The following is a 17750-nucleotide window of genomic DNA, read 5'->3' as shown; positions in this document are numbered from 1 at the left end:
TTTTGATCTTTAGAATAGTTTCCACTATTTTTCCCGGCACTGAAGTCAGGCTCACTGGTCTATAGTTTCCCGGATCACCCCTGGATCCCTTTTTAAATATTGGGGTTACATTGGCCACCCTCCAGTCTTCAGGTATAATGGATGATTTTAATGATAGGTTACAATTTTAACTAATAGATCAGAAATTTCATTTTTTAGTTCCTTAAGTACCCTAGGATGCATATCATCCAGTCCAGGTGATTTGCTACTCTTTAGTTTGTCAATCTGGCCTACTACATCTTCCCGGTTCACAGTGTTTTGGTTCAGTTCGTCTGACTCATCACCCTTGAAAACCATCTCCGGAACTGGTATCTCCCCAACATCCTCCTTAGTAAACACGGAAGCAAAGAATTCATTTAGTCTTCTGCAAGGGCTTTATCTTCCCTAAGAGTCCCTTTAATCCCTCGGTCATCTAATGGTCCAACCGACTCCCTCACAGGTTTCCTGCTTCAGATATATTTAAAAAAGTGTTTATTATGAGATTTTGCCTCTATGGCCAACTTCATTTCAAATGCTTTCTTTGCCTGTCTTATCAATGTTTTACAATTAACTTGACAATGCTTATGTTTTATCCTATTTTCTTCAGATGGATTCTTCTTCCAATTTTTGAAGGATATTTTCTTGGCTAAAATAGCCTCTTTCACCTCACCTTTTAACCATGACTGTAATCGTTTTACCTTCCTTCCACCTTTCTTAATGCATGGAATACATCTGGGCTGCACGTCTAGGATTGTATTTTTAAACAATGTCCATGCTTGTTGAACACTTTTAACCTTTGTAGCTGCACCTTTCAGTTTTTTTCTATTTTCCTCATTTTATCAAAGTTTCCCTTTTGAAAGTTTAGTGTTAGAGCTGTAGATTTACTTATTGTCCCCCTTCCAGTTATTAGTTTAAATTTGATCATGTTATGATCACTATTGCCAAGTGACTCCACCACTATTACCTTTCTCATGAAATCCTACGTTCCACTAAGAATTAAATATAAAATAGCTCCATCTCTTGTTGGTTTCTGAACCAATTGCTCCATGAAGCAGTCATTTATTACATCCAGGAACTTTATGTCTCTAGCAAGTCCTGATGTTACATTTACCCAGTCAATATTAGGGTAATTGAAATCTCCCATTATTATTGCACTGCCAAATTGGTTAGCTTCCCTGATTTCTCTTAGCATTTCATTATCTGTCTGACCATTTTTGTCCAGGTGGACGGTAGTATACTCCTATCACTATACTCTTACCCAACAACATGGGATTTCTATCCATATAGATTCTACTGAGCATTTAGTCTCTTGTATGATCTTTATCCTGTTGGACTCTATACCCTCCCGGACATAAAGAACCACACCCCCACCAAGCTGATCCTCCCTATCATTGCAATATAGTTTGTACCCTGATACAGCACTGTCCCATCGGTTATCCTCCTTCCATCAAGTCTCTGTGATCCCAATTATGTCAATCTCATAATTTTCTGCTATAAACTCTAACTCTCCCATCTTACTTCTTAAGAGTTCTGGCATTGGCATACATACATTTCAAAGTGTGTTTTTTGTTTGTATTAATAAACTGCTTTTCAGTTGTTAGGGATAATTTAGAAATCCTTAGCTTCGGTGATTTTTTACATATAGGCACATGGGCTACGTTTTCTTTTATTGGAACCTGTTGGGATGCTCTAACTCTCCTGATTCATTAGTATCCTTCAAGGATACATTGCTCCGAACCATGCACTGCTGAGTGACTGTCGGTTTCCCCCCTTTTTCTAGTTTAAAAGCTGCTCTATCTCCTTTTTGAAAGTTAGTGCCAGCAGCTTGGTTCCACTCTGGTTAAGGTGGAGCCCATTCTTTTGGAAAAGTCTCCCCCTTCCCCAAAGGTTTCCCCAGATCCTTACAAAACTGAATCCCTCTTCCCTGCACCATCATCTCATCCACGTATTGAACTCTGGAGCTCTGCCTGCCTCTGGGGACCTGTACGTGGTCTACAAACAAGGAACTATAAACAAGAATGTGACAGACACTTGTGTCTACATAACCAGTAGCAAGGACATTAGATCTCAAATATAAGGTTCTCCATGAACCTGTAGCAGTGGAATCAGCTTTGAAAAAAAGCAAAGTGTAACAAAATACATTATAGCACCCTTCATGGTAAAGCTGCAAAGTTACCATGGCAAAACAGATTTTCCTATCAGCTGTTTTAATATTTAGGATAGCTTCTCATCATCTATATATGGTACAGTACATGTATAATTCCTTGAAAAAACTGCAAGACATAACCCAGCAGCTCCCATCAGACTCTATGGATCGCTTCACTTATGTACTGCCAGAAGCAGAAAAATGAGGGAAACATCTAATTCAATCAGTTTATGATGCATATAATACTTCCTCCAGAACGTATGCAGCCAGAAGGCAAATATGGCTGAGGGCTTTGGGTCTTCATCAACATTTTCACAAGAAATGTGCTGATGCTCCATGTATAGGGAATAATCTCTTTGGAGACAAAGTTAAAGAAACAGTAGATCTGATTAAAGATCTACTGCAATTTCCCTGTCAGCAGCTACAACTGAACAACCATCAGGAAACATCAACCTTAGCTTCCACAGCAGTTCTACTATGTATTTATAATTTTAACTTGATTTCCCACTATTTGTCCAACAGGTCCCTAAATGGGTTACAATGCAAATAAAATCACAGAAATGTAATTTTATCAACCAAATTAACACAAATGCCACCTCCCCAACCTCATTCCCATCAAACCTCTCTCTTCTCTCCTTCCCACATGCCCCCCCACTCCCAATAAATTGTACTCACTCCCATTATCCCCTTCCCACTACTTTAAGTAAACCACCATTTCTCCACCCCCTACTATATCAGCAGCTGCTAATAAAAGCTTAGATAAATACTGCTAGAAGATCCCAAACCCATTCTTTTCAGTAGTCTTACCCATAAAAGCAGAGCAGGCCACATGCTAAGGAAAGAACACAGCCCAAACCTCTCCAACACACACAATCAAAATCTTATCCTAGTTTTGGACTGTAATATGAAAAAATCTTGCAATGGAGTGAAGGCTTCAACACTTCAGACCATTATGATGTTTGATAATTGACCATTGGGTGTTAAAGATTATAGAACCGGGATACTGTTTGAATTTCAAATCCTCTCTCCCAAATAATCCACCAAAGAATCAATCTATAAAAGCAACTCCTTCAGGATGAGCTGTCAAGCTCTCCTTGCTACAAATGCAGAGGAACTAGTCCCAAAACCACAAATATACACAGGACTCTATTCCAAGTATTTCCACACTTCAAAGAAAACAGGTGGATCCATTCCATCTTGGACCTCAGAGATCAGGATGATTCTTTCGAGAACATCCTTCCTCAGCTGGAGATCAAGCACTGGCTGACCACTCTAGACCTCAAAGATACCTACACCATATTCCAAGTCAGAAAGCTCACAGAAAATGTTTACATTTCACTCTAGGCATCGGAATAGGGGTGCTGCACCCTGAAACTTTCCACTGGTAACTGAAGAAGTTGCACCTGCCATGATCCCTTCACTCATTCTCCATGCTCCTAAAGAGCTGGATGATTGCGTCCTTGCAGCGCCTCAGACCCTCTTCCTCCACCTTGGCTGCTGGCATCTGAATGTTGTCATCAGGCATCAACAGCCACGGAAGAAAAACAAGTCCAAGCTCCTGCAAGACCACAATTTTATGACTCTTTAGGAGTTTGGAGAGTGAATGAGAGTATCATGGCAGCGCCAGGGGCACTTGGAAAGGAAATAATGCACTGTCCCACCTGCCACCATTCTGGGGGGAATGAAGGTGAGTCGGTGGGAGTGAAGGAGGTGAGTGGGGAGGGGGGCAGAGTGAAGGAGGGGTTTGTGGGGAGGTGAAATGAAGAAGGGGAGGGAATTGTAGGGGAGGGGAGTGAATGAGAGTGAATGAAGAGATTAAGGGGGCAGGGAGGAGGGGAAGAGAGAGGCGAGGGCAAGGTTGGGGAAAGAAGGGCTGAAAATGAGAGCAAGTGGAGGTGGGAACAGGGGAGGGGCTGAATGGGAAGATGAGGCAAGGAAGAGATGGGATGGTGGAGATGGAGGGACTGGGGGCAGGAACAAAAAGAAAGGGGCAGAAAAGAGAGGCATGGCCATTGTTTTTGTTGGGGGAGGGTGTATTATATTGGGGGCCAATGAGCCTTTGCTGTTTTTCTCTATGGGCAGGCCTCTCTTCTCTCGCTCCTGCTCCTAGCCCTCTGCCCATATCAGCATTCCACCTCCCTCGCCCATCCACCTTTTCAACCTTCAGCCTCTCTCCTCAGCCCGGGTCTCTCTTCACCTTTGCTCCCTTTGGCCTGCCACATTACCCATCTTTTCCCTTCGGCCTCTCTTCTCCACCTCCTCCTCTCCCTTCTACCCCTCGCCTTCCCTTTCCCATTTCCATCCCTTCCTCTTTCTTCTCCCTCCTGCCATCACCCCTATTTCTACCTATACCTATACCCCTACCCCCTATAAGAAAAACAACAAAGGCTCAGTAGGCCTAACATAGTACTGTATTATGTTGGGGCTAAAGAGCTTTCACTGTTTTTCTTGGGGGCCCATGACCTCTCCTCTTCTCTCCTGCCTCCCCTTCATCCCCATCCTCTTTCACTTCAGCACCCCATCTATACCCCATATCCTTCATCATCTCACCTCTCTCCCTATCCTCACTTCTTCTTGATTTCTCCCCATCTTTAGTATTCTACATCTCTCCCTCATCCTCCCTTCAGCACCGCACATCCCTCCATCATGAAGGCCACGCACCTTGAGGCTCACATGGCTTCGTGAAAAAAAAAAAAAAAAGAGACCAAGGGACTCTGCCTTGAGGGCAGGATGAAAACTAAATCTGCACAAGCTCAGTAGGGCATGTTTGAAAGTTCTAGAATCTTTGAGATCAAAGTTCCGGACCAGGGCTCCATCCGATGATGTCACCCATGGGTGAGGACTACCATCCTGCTTGTCCTCAGAGAACTAAAATTCCTTCCTTTGAAGGTTTTTTTTTTTTGATAGCTGTAATTACTGTCCAGAGAGGAAGTTACTAGCACTCATCTCATAGTCTCTGCATGTTATCCATATTTATCTTTTTATATTTCCTTCTCCCAATTATCTATATTTTATTTATATCTTTTTAACCTTAACCTCAACATTTTCTTGTTTTAATTTTTCCTATATCCAACATTTTATACATTGCATTTAATTATTTCTATGTACTTCATACTATTATAAACCACCTTGTTCATATACTGTGTAGGCGGTATATAAAAACTTTTAAATACATAAATTTATATCCAAATTTCCCACAACAGATTCGTTTTGAAAACTCATCATAAATTTCTATCAAATGTGGTCTCAATTTCACTTAAATCAATCTATAGCATTGCCAATGTTTTTTCCAAGACCATATGCCAATAAGGGCAAAAAAAGCTCTTCACGTTTCAGACTACAGGAGAGCTTTATTATTCTATTTGGAAAGCACAAAGTTTTACGGAAAGTCCTCACAATTAATCATCTCCTTCATTCCAATAACACAAGATTTTTCAATTAAATAAAGAACTCTTTCCACATGGATTTCTGATTACATCGCTTATTGTTAAACTCGGTCAGGACAATAACTTCAAAGCCCAGCAAGTCAGAGCTAATGCAGCTTCTTTAGACTATCCTTGCTCTGTTTCTATAGAAGATATTTGCAAAGCTGCCACATAGTCTTCTGACAACACCATCACTGCTCAATACTGTCTAGAAACTGTTTCATGCTAAGACAGCAGTTTTGGCTAAGCAGTTCTCAAAAGCTTATTTACTTAATTCCTTCAACTCTTCCTCCAACCTCTTCAACATATGGGTTGCATATTTTTCACTACTGATATAAAAGTTTAATACATATTTTTGTACAAACTTAGCTTGGGAGTCTCCACTTGTGTGGCTGATTACTGTCCTGCTTGCTTTATTTACCTGTAACAGGTGTTCTCCATAGACTGCAGGATAAATCAGCCAAACAATCCCACCCTCCTTCCCGAAAAGTTGTAGGTTAGCTTCCTACAAAGATGAAGACGACACACACATGCACAGAAATCCTTGATTCTTTCTGAGCTCTGACAGCTTTCCCATCTCGGTGCCACTGGCTGTCATCATCCCCCACTTGTTACACCTGTTACAGATAAGCAACTTTGCTTTTCTGGCTCTCCTTTCCATCTTCTCTTTTCTTTTATGCCCGTCTCCTTCTTTCTTCATCCATCTCTCCTTCATCTTCTCTAATTTCTCTTCATCTTTCTCTTCCAACTATCTTTCACTCTTCATTACCCAGCACTTTAGCTCTCTCCCTCTTATCCTTCTCTCATCCTTCATCCATCTATTTCCCATGCTTACATTTCTCTACTTCTTTTCTCATTGACTCCTCTGAGGCTTTCATCTCGTCTTCACTGGCTCTCAGGCTTCCCTCTCCCATCTCTTCCTCCATTTCACTTTCTCCAACTTTTCCCCCCACCAGCCCTCAAGCTCCCTTTCTCTGGCTCTCCATGACCTACCAGCTCTTCATCTCCCATTCTCAAGTTCCCACCCTCTACCTACTCAATTTGCACATCAGCATTCCATCTGGCTCTTCCCCTTTCCCAACTTTCCATTGACTGTCTCTGTTTTTTTTCCAGCTCCCTGCTCTTGTTCTTTCACCTCACTTGTCAGCCCCTTATCACTCCTGTTTTTCCTCCCTGATTTGCAGCCCCTACCTCCCATGTTAGCTACTTCCAGTTCTCAGCACTCCATTTCCCCAGTTGTTTTCTTTCTCTCATAGCAGCTGGGGAACAGAAGCAAAGCAACAATCACAAGCATGGGAGTCATGGGACTCAGAGAGGCAGCAGGCACAAAGGAGAATATTAAAGGTGCTGGATTTCCAGTCTCCATGACTGCCTCCTCTTCCTCCTACTCTGATACAGGCTTTATTTCTAATCAGGAAGCCTATGCAATAGAAGACAACAGAAGGAGGTGGCAGCACTAAAGGAACAGGAAGCACAGTGCTGCCTCTGTTTTAGTTCCACTGTCAGCTGCTTCTCCTACTCATCTAATGCTAGTGGTGGAAGTTTTGCCTGCTCCCCAGCAGCCACAAGATTGGAAGATGCTGCAAGTGACCTGGGAGGATTACCGAGATCAGAAAAGTTGGCTCTCCCTGTGACAGTGGCAAGTGATTGCCCTGTACTGTGAACCCAGAAAAGCTTCCATGTACTCCTGATTGAGAACCACTGCTGTAGGTGTTGCAAAGAAGAAAGAAAGAAAAGATCTAACAATCAGATATTCTATATGCAATCAGGACAGCCCCAATACATCTTCTGAGAAGTACTTAAAAACATAGCTCTGCTGTATAAAAAGTTATCAGGAGCCTTTTGCCCCTGCAGAACTTTTCTCAGCCAATGAGAGGGTCCCGCCCACTCTACACCTGTCATACAAGTCCCTCGCACTGGAGGCTTCAAAGTATGCTGGTGAAAGGAGCTTTGCAATTGGTGATTAATCAGACACTGGTTAAGATGAAACTGCACATTGGGCCAGCAGCTTCACTCTGGAATTAGTTACTTGTTTAAAAAAAGGTTGCAGGGAAAGTTCCTATAATCACAAATGCTAGAACAAAACTTCTTTGGAAGTGGTTATAAATTCTGACCAGATAATTGGACTTCACTGTCTGGAACATGCCATCATAGCAAAGGACTTGGCTAATGTTTGGAGAAAGTATTGTTTCCTCCAGTCTAAACCCAGTTGTGCCAGTCCTCTGGCTTTGCAATAGGCTGATTTTAGGACATTCCTGAGAATCTTTCTGGGTTACTGATTCTGTTTGACATGGTATGCAGGGGCAGCTCTAACTGTTTAAGAAGGGGATGTGTTAGACCACAAAAAAAGCCAATACACATGCCAGAACTCTCTGCTTCTGATGAATAAATCTTGAAGTCAGAGTTGAGGGATTTAATGTATAAAAGCATGTTTGCTTACCGTAAACAGTGTTTTCCGTAGACAGTAGAGCGAATTAGCCATGCTGTCTTGGGTACAACATCATCCGGCAGTGCACGGCTCCTCAGAATAGCACAGCTTGACGCTCTGCCCATGCGTGGCTGTTCCCACACAATTACCTCAGATGTCAGTTCTTCAGTTGGTATTAAAGCATCTGGACCATGACTGGTCAAATATCTAGCGGCTGCCAGGGAGGTGAGTGGGTTCGCATGCTATCTATGGAAAACACCATTTATGCTAAGAAAACTTGCTTTTTCCATTGATAAGCCAAATGAAATAGCCATACTGTCTTGGGGAGTCCCAAGCAGAGGGTTGCTGCCTTCCAAGGAGGAAGTTCCTTAGCCCTTCTTATATCTTCTTTAAATTACTGATCTTATTATGACTATTCGCAACCTGTCCACCTAGGTGGCAGTCTCTAGTGAATTCCTACTGTGGTCAATACTGTTCTGCCCACTGCACTGTCTGACTCGGAAAGCTTGTCCAGGCAATAGTGAGATGTAAAAATGTGGAGCGAAGATCATGTTGCGGCTTTGAGATATCAGCTATGGGCACATTGTTAAGGTGTACTAAGGAAGGGGCAGCCACTTGAATCTGATGTGCCTTGACTGTACCATGGAGAGGTGTGGAAGTGGAGTTGTAACAATGTCGAATACACAATGTTAACCAGTTAGCTAGAGTTCTTTTAAAGACCGCGATTCCAAGTTTGTTAAGGTTATAGAAGCGAAACAGCTGTTGGGATTTCATGTGGCCTTATGTCCTTTCCTTGTAATAAGCTAGGGCCCATTTACAATCCAAAGTGTGTCAAGTTTTTTCTCTCTCATTTCTATGTGGTCTTGGGAAGTAAGTTGGTAGTGAGACTTGTTCAGATGAAAAGCTGATACTACTGTCAGCAAAAATTTTGGATGTGGACGTAGTAGTACCTTGTCGTGGAAGAATTGCAGATAAGGAGAGCTGTGAACTAGGGCTTGTAGTTCATTGATCCTTCTAATTGACGTAACTGCTACTAAGAATAGAATCTTCCAAGTAAGGTATTTCAGAGGCATTGTCACTAAAGGTTCAAAGGGGTGTGCCATAAGAGCTGTAAAAGTATGTTAATCTCCAAAGGTACGGGTGGTTTCGATATCGATGGAAGTATGTGCAGGAGGCCTTTCATGTAACGAGATATCAACGGATGTGTTGAGATAGATAACCCAGCTATCCGGTGGTGGTAAGCTGCAATCGTGCACAAATACACTCTTACTGATGATGTTTGAATGCCTGTTTTGGACAAATGGTAGAGTACTTGAGTAGGAGTTCCAGGGGACAGTTGAACAGGTCAATTGACTGTGAATGACACTAGCGTACATAAAGAATCCATTTGAAGGAGTAGTTATGGCGAGTGGAGGGTTTTCTTGAGAAGAGGAGATCATCCTCAATCGGACGTGGGAGGCATAATGGTTCTAAGACCTGGTGCTCAACATCCAAGCCATGAGGTGGAGTGAGGAGAGGATGGAGGAGGGTCCCATTCTCCTGTGTCAGTAGGTTCGGTTGGTTCTCTAGGAGCTTCGGCAGTTGTGCTTAGAGTCATATAAGATATGCGTGCCATGGCTGCCTTGGCCACATTGGTGTTTATGAGAATCATTTCCACCTGATCTTGGATACACTTTTGTATCATTTGAGTTAAGAGTGAACTGGAGGAAAAGTGTAGAGTAGGCCTTTTTACCATGAGAGAAGGAACGTGTCTTGTGACTCTCTTTTGGGACTGGGTAGAAAAGAGTAAAAATTTTGCAGTTTTGTATTGTATTGAGTTGCAAAAAGGTTTGGGGCAGATTTTAAAAGCGTTACGTGTGTAATGTACGTGCGTAACCCTTTTAAAAGCCTCCTGCGCGCGCCAAGCCTATTTTGCATAGGCTCTGCGACGCGCGCAAGCTCCGGGACGCGCATATGTCCCGGGGCTTGAAAAAAATGGGTGGGGAGTGGGCGGGCCGGGAACGGAGCCTCCAGGCACAGCGGCCATTTGCTGCTGTGCCCGGGATCGCGGGCCGGCCGTCGCCGGCACGCGCAACCTACACCTGCCCAGAGGCAAGTGCAACTTAAAAATTAAAGGTAAGGGGGTGGGTTAGGTAGGGGAAGGGAAGCTGTGCGTGCATGTTATAAAATCGGGCATAGATTTGTGCATGCCGGGTTGCACGCACAAATCTACGCCCGCACGTAGTTTTTAAAATCTGGTCCTTTATGTGGTGTTTGCCCCACTTGGCGAATATGGTGTCGGCAATTGTCTGGTCCAGAGCCCATTCGTGCAGATGAAACATTCTGCTAAGTTTGACCTCTTGAATATTCGCTATTCCTGTTAGATACATTGCTTGCAATGAGATGGATCATTGGGCTGCCCATTCCCATATCAGAGTCCTTTCCATGAAAAGGTTCAACAAACCTGATACTCCTTGCTTATGTAAAACATAGCCATCTGATAGTCTGTGTGAACCATGACTGCTTTTCTCTTCAGGAAGTGTTCGAATACCATTAAGGCGTAGTGGATTACCCTGAGCTCCAGGAGGTTGATCTGATATGATGCTTCAATGGTTGACCACAGGCCTCGTGTCTGGTATTGGAGAAGATGTGCTCCTTAACCTGTGTTAGAGGCGTCCATGGTGAGACTTAGTTGATAAGGATCAGGTCATAGAGGTGCTCCCTCCCTGAGGACTTTTGGTTTTAGCCACCAAACTAAGTCCTTTTTCATTGAAGCCGTAATGAAGATTTTGGTGGAAAGTGGTTGAAATACCTGACACCATAGATTTTTCTAGCCCCACTGTAATCTCTCCCTATGGAGATGAGTGAGAGATACTACATGAATAGCTGCTGCCATGTTGCCAAGTAGTACTAAGAGTTTGTGTACTGTTGTTCTGGTTTTGCCTTTCAGGTGTAAAGCTAGGAGTCAAAGGCATTGTGCCCTTTCTTTGGGTAGGAATGCTTTTTCCTGTAGGGAGTCTATCCTTGCACCTATGAACTGCAAGATTCTGGTTGGCTGGAGGATTGATTTCTCATAATGTATGAGGAAGCGTAGCTGCTCCAGGCATTGGCTCGCCATGTGAAGGAATTTTTGAAGATCTGGTGGGTTGGAGGAAATTATGAGCCAATCATCCAGGTATGGGAAGATTTGTAGACCTTTGAGTAGAAGATAAGCCACAGCTAGACACTTTGTGAAGACTCTCGGGCCAGAGGATAGTCCAAAAGAGAGTACTTTGTATTGGTAATGAATTTTGTCTATCTGGAAACACAGGTACCGCTAACATGAAGGGTGGATTGGTATATGCGCATACTCACCTTTCAAATCAAGTGAGCTCATCCAATCGCCTGGCTGTATGAAGGGCAAAATGGACTTCAGCGTTGTCATCTTGAACTTCTCTCTTTTTAGTGTTTTATTGAGTGGATGGAGGTCTAGTATTGGACAAAGTTCCCCCATGTGTTTGAGAATGAGGAAGTATCAGGAACAGAATCCCTTGCTGCTGTAAGAAGATGGGATGTGTTGAATGGCTCCTTCTGCTACTAGGCTCTCTGCTTTTTTCTTCAAGATTTGGTTGAGGTGCCTCGTTGGTGGGGCTAATCAAGGCAAGCTCGGGGGAATGTTGAACTGCAAGCAGTACCCTGTTGAATTATTTTCAATCCCAAGCAGTCTGATGTTATTAGGGACCACACTGAAAAGTGATTGGATACTCTGATCCCGACAGGAGCAGGTGGCTGTGGTTTGGAATCTCTCAAAAACCCTGATGGTTTTTATGGTTTGTCTGCTGTTGTGGTTTTTGTTGCATGCGGTCCCGCTGAAGTCTTCTCTGCGATGTTGTGGAGGCTGTGGGCAAGGTTGCTGGTAGACTTATTTTTTATTTATTGATTTATTTATTTAAGGTTTTTCTATACCGGCATTCATGATAAGATCATATCATGCCGGTACAAACATTCATGATAAGATCATATCATATCATATCATATAAGATCATATCATATAAGATCATATAAGATCATATAAGATATAAGATATAAGATCATATAAGATCATATAATATCATATAAGATCATATCATATAAGATCATATCATATCATATAAGATCATATCATATCATGCCGGTACAAACATTCATGATAAGATCATATCATGCCGGTACAAACAATATAATGGATATATTGTTTGTAGGGCTTTCGTTGGTAATAAGTTTTTTTGTACTGCAAGAATAGCGTCTGAACGGAGTGGGTTGGTCTGTTTGCAATGTGAGGAACTGCACCACTACCTTTTGTTCATTTATTTTCACTACTGTTTCATGGAGCTTGTCCCCAAACAAATTGTCTTCTAAGCACGGCAGATCTGCTAGTTTTTCGTGCACATCATCTCTAATTGCACTCACTCGTAACCAAGCAGTCCTATGGGCCACTTTAAAAGATGCTGAGGTTCTTGAGGTTGTTTCGAAAGCCTCATAAACAGAACTGAGGAGGTGCCAAATGCCTTCTTCTATGTCTTGTAGTGGCTGGGATGTTATTTGTTCGCCAGTCTCAAAGCGTACAAAGGGTATGAGTTGCTGTGAGCACTCGCAGATGCACTGCACCATATAAAATTGATGCTGCTGAATGTACGAGGTTAACATGGCACTTTGAAAAATCTTTCTAGCAAAGTCATCTAGGATTTTGTCGTCTTTACCTGAAGGAGCATTTGCGTGGAGTTTTGATTTCTTCACCCTCTTCATGGCTGCTTCTACTATAATCATTGTGTGAGGTAATTGTACCGGGCCATAACATTGAGACGTTTTAAGACGAAATTTTAAGTCTAATTTTCTGGTTACTGGGAGATTGGACTGTTGTGACTCCCAAGATTTTAGAAGTATGAAATGGTAGGGCCTCTGGCTCAGAAGAAATATCTAAGATTTTCACTGTTCTGAAGACCTTCTTGCAGGGGCCCGGGATCTTCCCGATTTCCACTTTTAAAGTTTCTCCCATTTTTTCTACAAATTTAGAATATGTCAGATCCTCTGGAGGGAAAGAATGTTCTTTTGGTTTGTCAGATGGAAGGCCTATAAGATGAGGTCAGTGACAACTGTGGAGAACAATAAGACAGAGGGGAGTCTGCCTTCTCTGGTTCTTCCCTATGGACGAGGAGCCTTCTGGTAATCTAGGGCTCTTCGGACTACCTTTTATGGATGAAGAGTAGTCTCTCTCCTGTTCTTCTCAGCTCTGGTCCAGGATGAGAAGTGACGCCTTGGTAGGCTGACATTTGGGTGCAAGGAGGACAAAAGACCCTTAATTATTGAAGAGATCTGTTCCATCACCTCTTCTGCTAATCTCCTAGCTGGAGAAAGTGGAGCACATTTCTTCTTCAGTTCTTTGTATGGTGGTGACAAAGGATACAGTTGTTTGCATGACCTTGATGTAGGAATGACTGCCAGGTGTATGTCAGATACTGAAGAATGTAGAGGGCTATTGTGTCTAGGTTCCTCATAGGCTGAACTCTCTCGGAAGAACAGTGTTTCTTGGAGTTCTTCACATTTCCATCTTGACACCATCGATAAGTCAAAATAGACCTGAAGACCATCCTGTGATGACTCTGAAGAAATAATCAAAGGCGATCTTTTTGGAGACAACCATGGTATTGGCGCATAGGTTTGAAGGACAGGTTACACTTCCACTGAGATGTCTATGTCTCGTTTTGGCTTCCTTCTTGATGATTCTCTATGCAATGAGTGTTGTTTTGTTCTGTCATGATCATGGAACTGAGGGACAGGTCGCAAATGCAGCTCTTATGTCATCTGCATGGTCACTGAGCTCAAATTTTCTTTGGATGATTTTAGGAATCTTGATTGTTACAGTCGCTGCAATTTTGCATCGGGTGGTGGCTTGGATGCATTTGTTTTTGGTGTGTCTACATTGCATGGAGTCAATTGTTTCAATCCTGACTGATGTGCGTCGTGTGGCTTGCACGCTGCTGCGCCGTACGTCAACGGTACTGTCTGCTCCGCAGGACGTGAACCGTTGGCCGATGCATGTGCGTTGTACCGTGATATGTCATGAATGGCTGCATCGACCACCTGGATCCCTGACGCAGTTCTTGGGCATCCCTCTAACTCCTAAATCATTTTTTCTGGCTTGGAGGACACAAACTGATCTCTACAGCTGAAGCACTGCCCTTACTTTTCGGGAGCTTGGCTTTGATCAGTTTGGGGTACTTGGTCTGTTTCGGTTACCCCGCCATTTAGTTTGTGCATGTCTCTATTTTGGAGTTTTGGGCCTGGGGACGATTGCATGGAATGGCGAGGCAATGGCGTATAGCTGCCCGATGGTGAGGATACTGTCTCCGCTTCATGCAGACTTGCAATCTTTTCGGCCTTCAGATGCCAGGCCCAGGGAGACATGCAGCCCATCCCCTACAGGCGGACTTGGTCATGGTCAGGACCAAGACAAAGGAAACAGTAATTATGTCTGTCTATTGCAGACATAATGTGGCCACGCAAGCAGTACTTGAACCCTGGTGCTTTTTTCGACATCTTCCTAGCACTAAAAATTGTTTTTTTTAACTAACGAACTGAGAAGATTTGCGTCCGATTGGTAACACTGAAAAAACGCAACTGAAGCACTGACTACTGAGATAATCACACGGGAACAGCTTCACATGGGTAGAGCATCAAGCTCTGCTATTCTGAGAAGGTTCCAAGCTATGCGCCGCCGGATGATGTCACACCCAAGACAGCATGGCTATTTCTCTCGACTTATCGACGGAAAATATGACGGAGATAATATATTTTGTTATCACATTATTGCAACAAGATGATTTTCCTTCTAAACTGATTCCAACCTAAAAATTATTTTGGATTGTTGAAGAGTGTTACTAGTTTAGATAGGAGTAAAACGAGCAAGAACCATAGTAAGAGGAAATATTTTCAAGTGAGAACAAGGAAGGTCTGAATATACATTTTGATATGTCAATTAAGAAAGATTTTGAGATTCAGGAGTTCTTCTGAATAAATATGAAAAATTTGATGAATGTATAAGGACTTATACTTTTCTGCACTCTTCTACTGTTCTCTCCTGAATATACTTATCCCATGTTTGAACTGCATGGAAGCAACTCTGGCTGAACCCTGAAGATTCAGCCAAGGGACTGTACTCAGAACTTCCCTCTTCCCATTAATGACTCGCAAGATAGAAGCCCAAGGTGACATGACTTTGTCTGTGTCCAGCACTTTGGGGAGAACAGGCTGCATCAGCGTGATCTCACAAGATCGGAGCCCAGGGTGGTATAGCTCTTTGGCTGTGTCCATTAGTCTGGGGTCCAAGGCAATTAAGCGTGATCTCATAAGATCAGAGCCCAGGGTACTGTGGCTCTCTAGCTGTTTCCAGCACTCTCAAGTCCAAAGTAATATCACAAAGCAGAAGCCCATAATGGTGTGGATCTCTAGCTGTGTCCAGCACTCTAGAGTCCATGGGCAGTATGAGAGTGATCTCACAGGACACAATCCCATGATGTTGTAGCTCTCTGGCTGTTTCCAGCACTCTTGGGTGTACAAACAGTATGAGAGTGATCTCAATGGATTGGAGTCCATGCTGGTGTGGCTCTCTAGCTGTTTCCAGCACTCTGGAGTCAATGGGTAATATGAATGAGATTGCTAGTCAGTTACCTGGCCACGGTGATCACTACACCCAAGATGGTGATAGCAGTGAGAATGTGCTGCACTGTCAGGACGTCCTCATCATACACAGTCAGGCAGATGAGCACAGCCAGGATGGAACCCGAGAAGAAACCCACGTTCTTGGCAATGATGGTGAGCAGTGGTGAAGTGAAGGAGTTCATATATTTGCTGGCAGGCTTGTAACCACGGCTCAGCCGGGTCTGCAGTTCATGGTTGAGCTCATTGAAGTGCCGGAGGTAGAGGCGTCCATATAGCGACCAGCGGCGAGCACCCAGGCTACCAGGCTCCCGTTTAATGATCTCTGTGTAGCTGAAAAAGGCATAGAGGATCTGCCAGACCAGGATGAAGGGGCACAGCAGCAGGTTGGCAAGGCCCAGCAGGCAGATGGTACGGTTGAGCTGCTGGGCCAGTTCCAGCCTGTTTCCTGCTCGCTTGTACTTGGGCTGCAGGTTCCACTTATTCTGGAAGAGGGAGCCTGGACCCCAGAAGAAGAGCAGCTCCAGATTGTACTTGAGACCCTGGGTGAGGAAGATGACTTCCCCAGTAAGGGGAAGCTGGAAGCGGATTGGCAGAAGAGATTTATTGACCATGGCTACCATGTAGTTCTTGAAGCGCAGGATGCGGTGGTAGATGTCAAGCTCTGTCAATTCCTTCTTGTGGACACACATTTGCTGCTCACGCTGCAGAGAGATGAGGCGGCCTTGCACTTCCTGCCAGGTAAAGTTACGTAGCTCGTCCTAGAAAAAGAGGAACAGAACTATGTTACAAGTATACAAGAGGAGGGAGGGCAGAAGACAGCAATGCAATCAAGAAAATGTATATATGAAAGAAAAAGGTAGGGGAATACAGGAAGCAGCAGTAAAATCAGGCAAACCAATACAAGCAGAGCAAGGTAGGGGAAGGCAGTATTATAACCAATAAAGAAAAGGATAGAACAGGAGTCACCCCCACCTACACCCCAGTGGCACTCATGGAGGGCATCTTTGGAGCTCATATCTAACACTATGACTCTGTTTCCTCTACCCCATGCTCCAACTCCACTCCGCAGCACTGAAACTATCAAAGAGTATATTCAGAGCTCAGGTATAACTGTGCCTCTATCCTACAGTAACATAGTAAATGAGAGCAGATAAAGACCAAAATGGCCCATCTAGTCTACCCAATTGAGATTTGTTCAGTTTGGGTAGATGCACATACAAATTCTTTCATGCAAAGCAACACCAACTTCCCCCTCCCCTATATCTTTCACCTTTCCTCGCAATTCTTTTCCTTTCATTACCCTCCATATCTGACCTCAGCATGACCAAAATCTATTAAAGTGATGGCCTCCACTACTTCCTTTGGTAAGCCATTTCAGGCCTTGTTGTCTTCAGCTTTGATAATTACAGAATGAACACTTATTTATTTAACTGGATTTATTACTCGCCTTTTTGAATAGAAAATCCACTCAAAAGCAAAACCAAACCCTCTTCTATGCCTTATTATCAAACTTAGTATTAATTTCCACAGCCTTTCAAACAGAGGCTGTTTGAAAAAAAATACATAAAATTCCAGTCTCTCCATGCACACTGGAGTTTAGGTTTTAACCATAGTCCCTCCATGCAGGTCACCCCCAACCTTCTTGGAAGCCTGATGCTGTTGAACTAAAGTTGTTTAGGGTTGCAAACTCCCATTCTGTGCAAGTTACTTCTGTGCTTTCTTGATACCAATGCTGTTTAGGATTGTAACTGCTGCTCTATGCCAATCTTTCAAATCCCTCTCCGCTGAGGATGGCAACAGGGCTCAGATATGAACTGTGGTTCTGCTTCCTTCTTCATCTTCATACCCCCCTCCCTCCTACTACCTTCCCCAGAATGTCTCCCCAGTAACACTTACAGAGGGAATCTTCAGGGCTCGAATATAGAAGCTGCGGATCTCCCAGTAATTAAGCAGGTTACAGATCATTTTGATGAGACGATAGAGCCAGAAGATGGCAGCCATGACCAGCAGAAAAATGATCCAGCTGCTCTTCTGGATCCTGTGAAAGGAACCAAACACAGATGAGTATGCTAAGATA

General features: G+C 43.5%; 1 protein-coding gene across 11 annotated transcripts in view; it reads right to left on the bottom strand.

Moving 5' to 3' along the window:
* Positions 1-17750, bottom strand: part of ATG9B (autophagy related 9B) — a 268139-nt gene that overhangs the window by 73936 nt on the left and 176453 nt on the right. For all 11 annotated transcript variants that reach the window (XM_029587964.1, XM_029587963.1, XM_029587957.1 and 8 more), the window contains 2 exons: positions 17570-17711; positions 15683-16431 (listed from right to left, as the gene is read on the bottom strand). In XM_029587964.1, the coding sequence (XP_029443824.1) occupies positions 15683-16431; positions 17570-17711 (891 nt within the window). The remainder of the gene's footprint in view (positions 1-15682; positions 16432-17569; positions 17712-17750) is intronic.

This window comes from Rhinatrema bivittatum, chromosome 2, assembly GCF_901001135.1.
Source record: "Rhinatrema bivittatum chromosome 2, aRhiBiv1.1, whole genome shotgun sequence".
Lineage (NCBI taxonomy): Eukaryota > Metazoa > Chordata > Amphibia > Gymnophiona > Rhinatrematidae > Rhinatrema > Rhinatrema bivittatum.
Note: the sequence above shows the minus strand (reverse complement) of the source record. Positions and strands in the feature narration are given on the sequence as shown.